Here is a 15,392-nt window from a genome sequence, read left to right on the forward strand (position 1 = left end):
AAATCTATCAATTAAAGAAAAATTCAACATAATTCTCCTGAGGTTACAGTGGATAAAAAAAAACCAAAAAGGTGGAAATATTGTGACAATCAAACTTAACAATTGTAATTTACTGAAAATGCATCAATAGTAACACCACAAGCAGGTACGAGATACTAAGAGCACTAAAATTTAACTACCTAACATATTCATGTAAGTTTGGAGGTAGGAAAAAATTTTTCAGTACAAAATTCCTGTTCAGTGTGTGCTGTAGGCATGCGCAGAATTCCATTCATGTAGAAAATGGAAGTGTATCATGATCATATTGGAATTACACAGTCAGAAGTTAGGCCATGTGAGATGTGTGTGTGGAATTCTGTGCATGGTGTTACTTTGAGTGTTGTTTATGAATTTTGCACTTTATGCTAAACACAAACACTAAAAAATATATAAACATGACCATCTAATACTAAAATAATAAATACCTGATAGCCATATCCATTGGATACCTCCACAAAAGCTTTACCCTTCTTTGCACTGCTTCTTTGTTGACTTCCAAACCGAAGCTTGCATGACGATAAATTGTCCAGCGGCACTTTCACCACTGCTTTAGAATCAAATAGAAGCTTCCTTCCCCTCCAATCACATTCTCGAAACAATAAAATCCTCACCTGGTCCTTATTGAATGAAAAGGGCTTTTGTCTACAAAAATAAGTTTGGTTACAATAATATAATGCTCATTAGTAATATTATACATGCATACGTACAGAATAATGTGCAACACACAGAGGTAGGAATACATTTTTTTTTTAAATCTGAGACACTGTATCAGTTATTCATATATGTTTGGTACTCACCATAGATAACAGTGTAACCTTATGTATGTATAGGTTACAAATAGAATAGACCTTGGCCCTAATCCTAGCTCAGTTAATCACCTATTCTTGTCCACTACACAGATTTATCATAGAGTAGTAGTTGCACGTACGAATATTCTAGGCAATATTTTACAAGAACTACAGGTATTACACTACTGTCTTTAATATATAGGTACAATTATTCTATCTTCGAAATATAATTGTTGACATAGCTGAGGAATTAATGGCTTGACATTTTACTATGGTCGTCACATGACAAATCCAGGTAGCATATTCCAAAATACTACTATTATTCGAATTGTCAAAAATTAGTCATATGTTTACGAGTAATTGATGACATGTATATTGGTAGGATTTTATTTGCTGACATCCCATTGGTTACTTCAAAACAATTTTATATCAGGTTCCTAAGCGCTTTGGTAAATTTACAACTTAATTGTGCTACGCCCTTATTCATGTGTTTGGGGGTCCTCACATGCTATTCATAAACGTGTGCTACTTTTAAATCAGTCACGAGACACCTCATGACGTCTTACGTAAACGAAGTTTACTACCCACGGTAGGATGATTCGAATTCAAACTTATTTCTCCATCTAAAAAATGTATGAAACATAGACACTATAGACTAAATAATAATTTCTCTAGCTATCTACATACTAATCAATATTTTCACATTACCCAACAACGTCATGTCTTCCAAATCCACAACTATTTAGCTTCTGATTCCCTTTCTTCGGTGAGAACAACTTGTTTAGCAACGCCATTTGCCAGGAAGCTAAACATTTGAATGTCGAATTTCGACCATAGAGTAGTAAAGTTACAGTTTCTTGAGATGGACTCGTAAGCGCTGCTGTCGCAGTAAATATGGGCATATGCGCATGATTTGAGTTGCTCAAAATTTATAATTCAACTAATGCATACATCAGAATTTTGAGGAGATAAGAAAGAGAGAACTGTCCTTTAAATGTTATGATAATATGGTGTAAATGATCTCCCAATTAGTAACTAACGATTTAAGTGTCTCTTTTTAACGAAAAATGTTGAAACATCACATCGCGGTTTCCATGTGCGATGTGACAAGTTATGCAGTAGGAGCTGCACACCAATCACGCAGTGTTGGACATTATGACCTAACACGTGGCTTGCGCTCGTTCTCCTAGAGCGCCGTCGGTCACGAGTATAACAATGACCGACAAGGCGTGGGGAATCTAGTGTATTTATAAAAGTGTTTTATTTTTTTACAGGAAAGAAGGCAAAATTTGAGAAAAAAAAGTCCGATAACCACTTTGGTGCAGGAGAAAGGAATTGGTGAGACCACCCTGGCAGGGAACATGAAATTTTCGAGCCCAAACCTAAATAGCCTTAATGTGAGATTATCAGAAAATGAAGACATTTCCACTTTGACATGAAAAACGTTTTAAATCTATTCATTTTACTGCCATTTCATTTGCCACATGACCAGTTTTCCCGAAAAAACAGGCGACCATTTGTTTCGATGTGCTTCGAGCGCGAACAACTTTTGTTGGATTGGGTTCATCTTGAAACACCCATACAGTCGACTGCTGTTTACGTTCCGGCTCATATGCATATATCCATGATTCGTCACCTGTTACAATCTTATATACGTCTTTTGAAGCACCACGATTGTATTTATTGAGCATTTGTTTGCACCAATTGACGCGAGCGTCTTTTTGAGTTTTTGTCAAATTGTGTGGGATCCAACGAGAACATACCTTTCTCACAGCTAAATGATCATGTAAAATTTTATATATGCTGGTGGAACTAATGCCTATGGTTGCCTCAATCTCACAGTATGTCACATGACGATCTTGCAGTATTAGGTTTTGCACAGCATCAATGTTTTCTTGAACAACAACTGATTTTGGACGACCTTCGCGAATCTCGTCGGTGAGCGAATGGCGGCCACGATTAAATTCGTTATACCAGCGTTTCACAGTGGCAAAGGATGGGGCTTCATCGCCAAATGTGGAAGTAAGTTGATCGATGCACTCTTGTCTTGATAATCCACGTCGAAAATCGTAAAAAATCATCGCACGAAAATGTTCACGAGTTAATTCCATTTTATTGTTGTCGCGCAATCTCCAAGGCAACATAAACAACACAAATGAAGCTATTGACAAAACATTTGAAGTACGTTATGGTCAATAATGCCAGACGATTCCGTGCAAACGTCAAATCGCGCCTAACTTCAATCAGTGTTGCCAAGGCTCAAAATATAAATAGTGACCCTCGTATTCCAGTCAAATATATTCGAATCCTAAATTAATTGATGGGGGGAAATTTTGATAAAGAAAAGGTACGCAGAGTTTTTAAATTCCCTGCAGTAAACTACAGTTTTCTTCAGTTATGACAAATTTATGTATTTATCCTACTTTTACGTCGCTTTTCCGTCGTATTGTTTAATGGTTAGTATGTTATCTTCTCTAATGTCACATTTCTTCCCACTTTTGGGTAATCGCGACAATGTCTACGAGCAGTATTCGAAGTCGGGGTGCAGGAGAAACTCCCCCACCCCCACTGCCACCAACACCAACCAGCACAATCTAAGTATCACCCAACCTGCCCACAAGACGAGACGAAACTTTGGCCTGTCCCGTCTCATTAAAAAAAACATTCACTTTTTCCGTCTCCTTTAATGAAATGAGACGGGAAATGTCTCGTCTCGTGAGCAACACTGTATCCCCTAAGGCCTACTGTCCCCAAAGGCTCGAGCAAATCCTCCCTCCTCCACTAAACAACTTCCACTTCAATGAAAGGACATTCACAAAGGAACAGTCATGCCCAGCTCGAGAGTCAAAGCTGGAACATGTGAGATCGTCAGTTAAATCTTGAATTTTGTGTATAATGATTACAACGCCAGTTCATTCGTGGTAATTCTGAATCGGCAGTTTGGTTTGCATATACACTTATAAGTAGGATCATGGACGTCCGGAAGGGGGGGGGGAAGGGGGGCCACGCTCCCCATGGAAAATGAAAGTAAACCAAAAATTATGTAGTTCACACATATAATTTCATTTCAGCCACAAGAATATGTGTTAATTTTTGCATGAACATGATAAATTCAAACTGAAGAAATGTTTTTTGAGGGGACAACACTATTATGGATGAAAATGTGCCTTCTTTGCCCCCCCCGGAAAAAATACCTTGCTTGCCCCTTCCTGGAAAAAATCCTGCGGTCGCTCATGAGCAGGATAATATCCAGTTTTAGAAGGCTCGTAGCGTTGAAAAGAGGAGTCAAACAAACAAACAAAAAATATTTAAGAAAAGTTGTTTTGTCTTTATGATCTCTATGCACTGTGAACGTTTGTACGATAAGCCTTTGCATAAGTTGTCAATTCTATATTTTTAGAGACTTCAGACAAGAACGAGAATTGCCCTCCGAAACCGAGACGAGACTGTCAGTGAGGTATTTACAAATAAACACGAGACAGTGTATTTACAACTCTCAACGAGAACGAGACCAAGACTGCCATGTCTCGTCTCGATAGGATCCCTAGTGATGAGGTTGTGAACCAATTAATTAATGCGTTCGGGGAAAGAGATGAGGTAGCTTTTTTCGCAGTACAAAATTCAAAATATATTTCAGAATGTGATATAATGTTATATACATTATATCCTTGTAATAATTACACATAAACTTAGCTTTGAAATGTATTGTGCTACTGATGTAATCTTCTCAGTGTATTTTCTCTTATCTGCACAAAAATATTTTATCATAATTTGCGTAACAGAAATGAAACACAGACTGAAATTGCTTTATAAAAAAGAAAGTAAAAATAGGCATTATAAGTAAAGTTAAGAATGTGGAAATTCTTATTTTGCACTACATGGTTTATGGTAAACTTCGATAAATATAATTTTAAAATATATTTTTGAAAATATGGTCAGTAACCAATTTTGACTTGATGTAAACACGCACGCAGCAGAACTCTTTCGTTTATCTTTCACGTGAGCAGCTGGGATATTTAATAGAATAATAACCATTATAAAGCATAGCTTTCCCTTCCATTATCGTTCCATCTTCCATTATTTAACTCTACACAGATTTGCAAAACTGCTGTACACGTTGGCTCTCCGTGGGCTATACCCAGTAAACTGGACGCTCGAAGCAGACGACAAACGAGTTCTCTCTGAGTAGTGACGTATTAACATGGCGGGGCGTGTTTTTCAGGGCAACGCTTGCCTCGCAACTTTGGAAGTCTGGTTTTCCCCTTAAACTGGACGCAGAGAAACGCGAAAAATTGCAGGGGTCATTTTCCCAGGGTGTAGTTTTTAAAACTGCTTTAAAAAAATTTAGTGGAAATGTCCACTCTTGTCTCTTTGTTCTAATGCAATAAATGGACACCTTGATTGTTATTAGCGCAGTTCGGAAGTGACAATAGAGTATACCTTTCTAGAAGAAACACGGAAATTTTCATGAAGTTGTTACTTTTGCAACGAATTCGCCTTCGTTATTTTCGAGACTTTGTAGGGGCACCAATGTAGACGTGTTTAACAGAAAACTCTCGGTCAGCGATCAGTTAAGCAAACATGCGTGTAGACAATACCCTAGTAGCCGGCCCCTGTGGCGGAGTGGTTAGCACATCGCACTACGACGCCAGGGGTCCCGGGTTCGAATCCTGTCCTGGGCATGGATATTTATGAGTGTCCCTTCATCAATTTCATCATATTATCACTCATCCCCATCTTCGCAAATTAGCCAAAAGTGGCACAAGAATCGTGTTAAAATAAAGCAAATCACAATACCATACTTTATTATTATTTATTAGAACAGGATACATCTCCTAATTACGTTGAGCATAATATATTATACATACCAAAAAAGACCTAATGAACATCTATATACACAATATTTACACTAGATTATGCACTTATTGATGGATTTTTTCTTCAGTGTACTGTATGTGTCCGTGAATAAAACAAAGTTCTTATACCCCGACCACGCTATGTCCCGCCGCTTCGGGTTACCCAAGCAGGGGGACAGCGGTAGCCCTAATTGGCTGTTTGGCCGCAAGTTCCTTCGTAGGTAAAGGCGGCAACAGCGGGTCACTGCCATAAAAGCGGTCCACCTTTTTTGTGTGCTTGTTTACACTGTTGCAAATTTGTAAGAGCTCGGCGTTCTGATAATCGTGTTTTTTTCAATTTCTGTAGGAAAATGCCGACAACTCGTCTGTTAAATAAAGTATCAAAACACAAATAATATGAATAATTCTGTCAGTGCTATTCGTTTTAAATGTAAACGAGAACCTAATTTCCTGAAATGACAGACGTGTGATAGATCTTGTGTCCATTATATTTAATTTCGATGCGATAATAATAATAATAATGATAATGAGTGCATTTTTCTGGCGGTACGCAACGGCATCTTTTTATAGGTGAGAATTAAACTAAAAACATTATATTTTAACATAGGGAATGTGTGTGTCTACGTTGATGCAAGATCATTTATGAAGATAGCACAATATTTAGAGTAGTTCTTATGATGAACACAATAACAATAAACCAACTTGAAAAGTACCAAAATCTTTCTTCCCAAGAACAAACACTGATAATAATAATGAATACCAGTGTTATTGTAATATGCATTTCTTCTTATTATTATTATTTTACTACTAATAGTGTCTATTAATTTGCGATTGGCGTTCCGGCTATTGACTGAAAACACTTTAAGCACTGCCTGTCAATAGGCTGGGTCGTCAGTTGTTACTGAATATTTTGGTCAACATAGTGAGTGTGAAAAGGAAAATAAATTGCAAATAATGTACTTAATACATTGCTTCTTCAACTAATCATTGAATGGTCTGAGTGAAAATTTAAGTAAACTTTATGCACGACTGAACCTACAGTTTAAAGTGGGATCCGAACCACCGTGTGCCTTCACCGCAGTTAAACAAATAACAGTTTTTTGTTTCAAGTAATGGTAACTATACGTAGTTACTTTTTAAAGTGAGAAACTGCGATTCAGTTGATTTCTTTATCAGAGTTAACAGGTACTTTATACAGCAGCAATCGGCAAAATTATGTTTTGCTAGAGGGAAATATACTTAAAATTTTCAAATATATACATAATTATATATTACGAACAAGTTTTTTACGTATTTTCCAAGTATAAGGGTTTATTTCAATTTTCTCACCGCTCTATGTTCATATTTGAACATATTATCATAATTGTATTAAAATTAAAGTTCATTTTAGATTAAACACTTAAGTTATATCATATATAGAATTGAAATATTGTAAAAATAACCTAGCTAATTTTTAAAGCATGGGTAACTGTGTAACTTTGCAAATGGGAATCATACATTTCCGGAACAAGGTCAAATGATTGATAAGTTGAACACGTTCCGCTTATGATTCACGCGACATTTTGCCCTGAATGCTTATGGACAGAGATAACCTCTTTTGCATAGTTCGTGTAGGTCCATGTTTCGTATCACAATATGACCGTAGGACGTAGAATTTAAGCATTTCACTGAAACGTTGAATGCAACATATACTACATTGTTTCCCAAGATGACGTGAAAATAGAGGTATAGCAGCCACATTCATTATCTAGAGTCGTTTTCACGTTCAGAAGACACAATGGACTCTTATGGGCAATGCTTTTCATATGGGAAATACGAGCGCGCTGTTGTGAAATTTCTGGATTTACAAATTTAGCTTAAGTAAAATCGGTACCTGCAGTTTTTCAGGAAATTTTGTAGAGAATACGATGGTGAACACAAAAAACTGGTAACTTGCTTACATAATTTTAGATAAATTAAAGACGCAAATTTTCTGTGAAAACACAATTTTTACATTGTTTTCATTCCTAACGTTGAAACATGCCGTAAAATTGAAGCATTCATTATTTAAAAAATTGACACTGTTTTTTAATTGTCATAGGTGATGGTGGTACTCAAAATTTATCAATACTTTAAAGCATATTTGCATTAAAAAATATTCAAATAAAGTATGTGGAGATTTTTTATATTCGCGCAGAAGAAAATGTAGTCGCTGGCCATTTTTTGTTCTGTAATTCCAAGTAAAAACTTCCAGCGACAAAGTTGTGGAGAAAATAATGAAATTATTTTTTATAACCACTCAAAGGTTCCCAGAAATATTACTTCCATGCATTTGGAGTTTCTTTTTAATACGAACCGCGCGCGAAGTAAAGAGACGTTGTCTGGCCATTTTGAGCTGGCTCACCGCAGCATTCCGGCTAATCACCACCACGTTTTCGAGTTGTTATTTTATTTCCATTCAGTAAAAATATGAACGTCATGCAGTTTGTTATAATAGAATTGAAATTACTTAAATTTAATAATTGACAATTATTTCCAATGCTGCTGTTGTGAGCAACATTAGTTCTGTCGCAAATACACGTTCTTTTTGTTTACATTACTGTCGACATTAATACTGAAATGAAGATCACCTTTCAGTTTCCAACTTACACATAAATTCATAGACATCATATTAACCTTTGAAAGGCTTTCCAACACGTGACAAAATATGGGGCTTCAAGATAGAAATATGACATGCCTTGCTTGAGTCATTCACGTCTTATCAGTTCACGTGGGCCATAACTCATTTGTTTGTTTGGGTTGCAACTTGAATCTAACCCATGTGCCAGGTTCCCCTTACTTGAGTGAGTGAGTGCTTTGGTCTGTTTAGACTTTCTCCCTCTCTCGAAAAAGTGTATTCAGTTGTGTGAGCCCTCAGTGATTTTTACTTTTTTAAGTGATTTCTGAAGTGTCATATTCGTGCATTACACTCGCGTGTGTAGTCATCGCAATGGATCATTGTAAAAAGGGTAACTGTAACGTTCACAGTATAATATTAATATTAATAATTACATATAATTATCATTATATATACAAAATATGTAACACCTTCATTGTGAAGGAAGGTTATCATTTCCCGGCGACATGAGCTAGCGCTGTATTGGCAACACTGTGCGGTTTCTCCATAAGCGCCGTTGTGTCTTCTGAACGTGAAAACGACAATAGTTAAAACCACTAAAATTTGTGTTTCTAGTGCAAAGTAAAACAATGTCGACAGGCTATATACTTAAATAGAAAAACGCAACATTGTAACAAAACAAAAAGGTTATTACTCCCAGATGACGAAAAATGAGGCTTCTATTATGTTTAATACAAATTATTATTATTTTGCCTTATCATCCTAATTGAATCCTACCTTTATGAACGTTCAGAGAAAATAATCAGGGGCGCCGAAACGGGGGTGCCCCCTTCCAAACTTCACTTGGGCCCCCCTTGTAAGGGTCCCAATGTATACATTTTAACATTTTGGAACAACATATTATTTATGTGATGAAAATCCCATAAATTAAGTGAGGATTCTGCGTGAAAACCTTTTACGAGGTCCTTATCTCCTCAATTTTCTAATTCGAATTATTTCTTCTATTTATGATTATAAAACTTTTGCATGCAAAGAAGCAGAAAATTACGCAGGGTTCTCTTCTGAAATGGGCATATCAAAAATGTGGAGTTTATCACCCAGCCGAATCTTTATATAGCGTTTACCCCACTTCAGTATTTCTTATTTCGAGCACACAGTGAATTTAGAAAGAAACGTATGATATAATGTAATCAAAATATAGTTCATTTCTTATCCAGATAATAAAGCTTGATGTACCCTAGTATATATGTTTGTTTCCAGAGCTAGTTAATTGCGAGTACAATTTTTGAAAGTTTTTTCTCAAGCGTGTACCTACTACTGAATTCACCCCCGCAAACGGGAAAAGTCGGTGATCATGCTTAGCTTTGCCCCCCCCCCCCCTCCCCAAATATCGGAAGAAATCGGCGCCTATGAAAATAATATGTTGCTTAATTTTAGTGCTGAAACATCCATATTATTTTTTTTTCAGTAGTTAGTAACTTTACAGGAGTGTCCGGCAATACTGATATTTCAATAAATAAGCTGAGTTAAGTATAAGGGTATTTCAGTGCAAAGCTGAAGAAAAATAAAGAGAACAATTTTTTACAGAACTTATACAAGAGTGGAATTGAATGGCGTATTCTCCACATTACCACCTTTAGCTACTCCCCGGCAAACCAACTTATCTCATATATTTTTATAGAATACATTTAACTTTAATATATGGGTAATTGCTCATTATTATATATTATGCAAACTATTAAAACAAGCTTCTAAACCAGAATTTAAGTAAATTGTTTCAAGAACTTAAAAACTGGTTTATGTACGCCACTGATCATTTTCCATCGCACGCTTGTAGCATGGCTACTTAAAAGCACGTGGTCAGTTCCAGCGCTGCAAACAACGTTGGCAGGAGACCACTGCTTGTTCCTTTTTGTTTCTGTGCCACGCTTGGCAGAGGCAGTGTTGGCACATGAAGGGAAATTTCTCTTGGTGCTGGGAAATCTATGTCAAATTTTAGGTGAAAAGGGAGATTTTAGGAAAAATTTAGAAATTGCCGTAAAATCTGAAGTCCCCACTGGCGTTTTATTTCTATTGCATCTAATTAATCTAAATATATACGATAAATAAGGATTGTAGCGGTAAACCAGGTCAAATTTTCATAATATGTTACTGGAGTGGTTATCAAGCACCACTGATATTTCTTTGCCTACTGACTTCTTCGTAATCATTTCGTGACAAATCAACAAGGTCCTCAACCTTAAATGTTTTGAATTCACTTGAAATTTGGAATACTAAAAGGACCACCTGAGATAGAAACCTATGCAAAGTTGCAGATCCATATTTTGTGTAATTCCGAAATTACAGGAATGCAAAATATGCTATTTGGATAGAGTGACCATAATATTTTGACCCAAAAACGGGACATCACAAGGAGATCTGTTTACCCCCCCCCCAACACCTTTCCTGGAAAATGATACATCATCATAATAAATTAAATGTGATCTCCTGTTTTCAAAAGGTATTAATTATTATAATCTCCGTAAGACATACATAGCGTTTCTCGTTCTTTCTGATCAACCTTTATGCTGAAGATGAGTAATGGCAGAACTATTTAGAACAAGAACCAATCTTCTTGAGAGCATCTTTATTCTTCATCAATCTCTACGAAAACCTCACACTACATATCAGACACACAAATCTAGATTTTTATTTTGAGTTTGTGTGAAGATGCAGGAACTTATAACTCTTTTTGCAACTCCGTAAAGATACTGCATGCTTATTCACTGCTCTACAAATAACGGAACACATACAAAACATATCTTTTAGCAAGAAATTTCTCTCTTTAGGTAACTCCTTGACTTTTATTAAACGATACAAATAGTGACTTTTTAATAATATGGACGGGACGACCGGAACACGCCTCTGAAACAGGACTGTCCCAGTCAAAATGTATGGTCACCAACTTTTTCACACCTTGTATATTTTAAATTGCTCCGAAATCAGAGCATCTACATGTAGCAGTGATTAAGACGCTCATGATACTTGAATTTTATTTGCTTTTTGTTATTTGGCGTCGCTTTTGTGCCACTTTTGGGTAATCGCGAAGAGAGGATCAGGATTATATGATGAAATTGATGAAGTGAAAATCACAAAGAAGGTCAATGCCGGACTCGAGACTCCTGGCGTTGTAGCGCACTGTTCTAACCACTCCGCCACGGAGGTTTGGCTCCATATTTACAATTGCTTATGTAACTTTAATAACGATGTTACTGAAGCAAGAACCGGGCCTCCCCGATTGCATGGCGGTAACGTCGTCAATTTGTAATCAAGGGATCACGGGTTCGATACCCGGTGGAGGCACAAGTGGTTCGGCTCCCACTTTAAACTGTAGATACAGTCCTGATTAGCCTTTCTATGTATAATATGAACTTAAAACCAAAACTCAAACTAAGGTAGCCGAAAAAAAAGTAATGATTTATTTTACGTTAATCTGAAATTCTGTCCCGTGAGTGAAGTACTTACGATTTAGGTGAAATATGTCTTATAGGTTTAATTTTATTTACTAATTCGCGAGCGATACGAGACTTTAATTCTCAGTCTCGTCTCTTTCTCGTGCCAATGAAAAAAAATTGTGACTCGTGTTGAAGTCTTAGCACCACCATAATTTCATTTATTATACATTATGTAAAAGCTAACTTACTTGTAATGTTGTGGCTTTTTCAGGGACGGGATCTGTTGAAAACTTCCAGGGCTAGTTTCAGTTGTAGATCCTATGGAATAGACACCACTGTCTAGGCTAGAAAACCTCCCACCAGCTTGCTTCATGGCCACACCGTGTCTAAGCACGAGAGCCTTATGATCAAATAAACTTTGGACATCCGAAGGCAAGCGGTCATGTGCTTCATATCGTGTTATAGTCACGCTCTACGATTCTTGTGACTCTCTTAAGATATGTAGGTTGGACGAGAGCCAACCTAACCATGTGATTTTCTCTTTTCGAGGCGCTACCTGGTGCCAAACCCGCGCGGAAAGTCATTTCCTATCTGCAAACATAATGAATTTGCTTGCCATTCAGTATTGGTCTTATCTTTTTGTGTTGGCTCGCACCACATTATTTTCGCAGTTTCTAGCCAGTGTTGCCGTTTCGCTAGTTCAATTTCTATCTTCTCAAACGTATCCTGTAGCACTATTTTGCGTCGCGTAATCAATCTTACGTAGCACTTTGAGAGTTGATTCGACTTCTGATTTATTGTAGAAATCAGTGGCGGATGTATTCCAGGGATACTGGGTGCCTATCAGGGTTGTAGATGGATTTTTTTGTACGGTGTTCGTTTGAAATTGTAGTAATAATAACAACATTTTATGTAATAATACAGTCAGTAGCGTGCTCAGGATTTTCGTAAAGGCGTGTGTGTGTTGCGAAGGAGGGAGAGGGCGTTGCCTTCTTGTGAGTGCCTCTTCATCAATTTCATGTAATCAATCATCATCATCGTCGAAATTGGACAAAAGTGACAGAAAAGCTACGTAAAATAACAAAAATACACAGAATTCCAATATTGCAAAGACGGGGTAAGCCTTCAAAAACTTTGCCATATTTTTCTGCATTTGACTTTTATATTTTAGAAATTATGGTTCAATCGGAGAGTTATGATTGAACTCCACCAACCACCCTTGGGTGCGACACTGAATATAATGAATACTAAAAACTCTATTATAAATTAGTAACTATTATTATTATTATATTTGTCTGGAAACTTTTCTAATGGGTGAACCTTCTGGTGATCAAATATCTGACACAAGTAAATATTTTGTTTTTACGTTTTTATATATCGAGATACATAATAATCTCATTCTTTCTATTTAAATTAACATACGTCGCCTTCTACCTCCTGGTTTAATCGCAACGATGAGGATGAGTGATGAATAGTTGCAATAGTTGATGGGAGAATCACAATGATACACTCTGCTTTATCCTAAGCATGAATTTGGCTATTGTTGTTGTTGTTGATCAGCTTTGGTAACTTTAGAGGTTTGTTTGTAAGTGTACTTTATGCACAGAAAGGCTAATCGGGACTGGACCTACAGTTTAAAGTGCGTTCCGAACCACTATGCGCCTCCACAGGATATCGAACCCGGGACCCTTTGATTACAAGACAACGCTACGGGTCTCGGACTTGTACGAGTTGCAGGGGTGCCCATCTCCCCCAAGGCCCATGACGTATTCCACCTAAAAAGGTAGAACATTTCCCCCCGTTTATGCAGAATTAATTACTCAAATTATTTTTGTCAGACAAAATTTGCGGGAAAATATATTACCAGAGGTGCAACCACGATTTTTTTTTTTTTTGGCGGGGGAGCAAGTACCAGGATTAACGTACCAATAATAACATTAATAATAGCTTTTTATTATTATTATTATTTCTAGTGCTACTACTACCAGTAGTACAATAGTAGTATCAAAGACGTTATTATCCTCATAAATTACGCAAAAAGGGGGTAGAAGTCTGTGTTAAAGCATTTGTTTGGAACAAACGATTTGAAATATTTTTTGAACATCGTCAATTTCACATTAGTTAATAATGGAAATTAAGCACACAAACTGTATTTTTGAATGATAAATGCATTCTGAAGATGCATGTGTTACTTTCATGTACAACATATGTTTTACACATATGCAACATGGAGCGACATAAAATAGAAAATACATATGCAACAAGCTAACACTAAATTTTGTACGTATTCAAAGCTTATTCAATACAAATATACAACACATAGGCTATTATTTAAATACATTATCACCGAAAACAAGCAGAACGCGAGCGAAGCGAGCAAGAATATTTTTAGATCCAATATTTGTAATTGAAAACAATATTGATTTAATAGGGCGCAAATAATTTCACTGCACGCCATGGCATTCTCTCTTTTACAGCTTTTTTGGATCATTTGGCGCCCATGGCCGACTCCCACCGCCCCTAGCTACAGCTCTGAACTTGACGAAACCGAGAAAAGCAGATAATGCTAGCGAGGCAAGCAGGAAAATTTTACAAAATGAATTTTCATTTGCATAAAATTTGAAATCGAAGGGGTAGTTGCTCCTCTGTGCCCTCCCTGCAGGTGCCCTTGGCCGTCAATGTTTGTCCCCCCTTGCTACCCTAGAATTGACTTCCATCAAAGGTTGGGAAAGCAATTACCCCCTGTCCCCCCTATGGTTGCGTCACTGTATAATACAGACATATTTAAACAAAATATGTTTACTTTAGATACTGTAGGCTCACTGCCATTGTTAGTCAACCTTATTCTGCACAGTTTGTCTGCTCGACTAACCTTGTATTAATGCGAATACCACACCCTCACCCCCATCCATTCTAAAGGCATAAGGGGTGGTGTTTCATTTCAACCTTATCGCCGCGATCACCCACAAGTACGTACTATATATAATAACCAAAACTAAAAATCAATAACACGTCAATCAAAAGATCCGATCCCCCCATTGTGTGTGAAGATATATAGAATTGGTGTAAAATGTTGTCCTCCCAAAAAATTCCCATGACGCAGACGCGTCATGCAACCCCCCTGTTGTGCTCACCACTGCACCATATAGGTCGGCATCGTTCGTAAACTGTTCATCACTCAGGCACTATACCAGACGTTCACATTCTCAATGAACCTTTTGTTATGTACTGGGTCAATCTTAAACGAGATAAATAGTTTGTTCGGAACAGTTCAAACGGATCAATTCGTTGAAATGAACAGCTCATCAGGAACGGTTTACTCTAAAGAACTACTGAAGATGAACTATTTCACAAACCATTTCCTATTAAAAAAAGAGTCAAGTGACAGTCTTTTGTTTACAGTAAGAATCACATGATGAGCTTCATATGCATCACGAGTGCATGCAAAATATGGAATTTCTTTCCATAGATATATTGATAAATAGATGATACAGCTTTATCCGTATGAAAAGGAGGAATGAACTATAATCGCAATTAAAAAAACTTAACCTTCGACTGCAAGGATATATGCAACAGAACTACGCTGAGATAACGATTTCAAAACCGAGTACGTCAGTGCAAGGCCGCGTGTGAAATGTCCTTATGTAACATGCAAGGAGAAAAGCTATAAATAGGATTT

General features: G+C 36.9%; 1 protein-coding gene across 1 annotated transcript in view; it reads right to left on the reverse strand.

Moving 5' to 3' along the window:
• Positions 1-12,170, reverse strand: part of LOC145997408 (folliculin-interacting protein 2) — a 48,215-nt gene extending 36,045 nt beyond the window's left edge. The window contains exons 1-2 of the mRNA XM_083134427.1: positions 11,962-12,170; positions 465-681 (exon numbers count right to left, since the gene is read on the reverse strand). Coding sequence (XP_082990553.1) covers positions 465-681; positions 11,962-12,086 — 342 coding nt within the window. The 5' untranslated portion in view covers positions 12,087-12,170. The remainder of the gene's footprint in view (positions 1-464; positions 682-11,961) is intronic.
• Between the last annotated feature and the right edge of the window lie 3,222 nt (positions 12,171-15,392).

Source organism: Lepisma saccharinum, chromosome 13, assembly GCF_977018435.1.
Source record: "Lepisma saccharinum chromosome 13, izLepSacc3.1, whole genome shotgun sequence".
NCBI lineage: Eukaryota > Metazoa > Arthropoda > Insecta > Zygentoma > Lepismatidae > Lepisma > Lepisma saccharinum.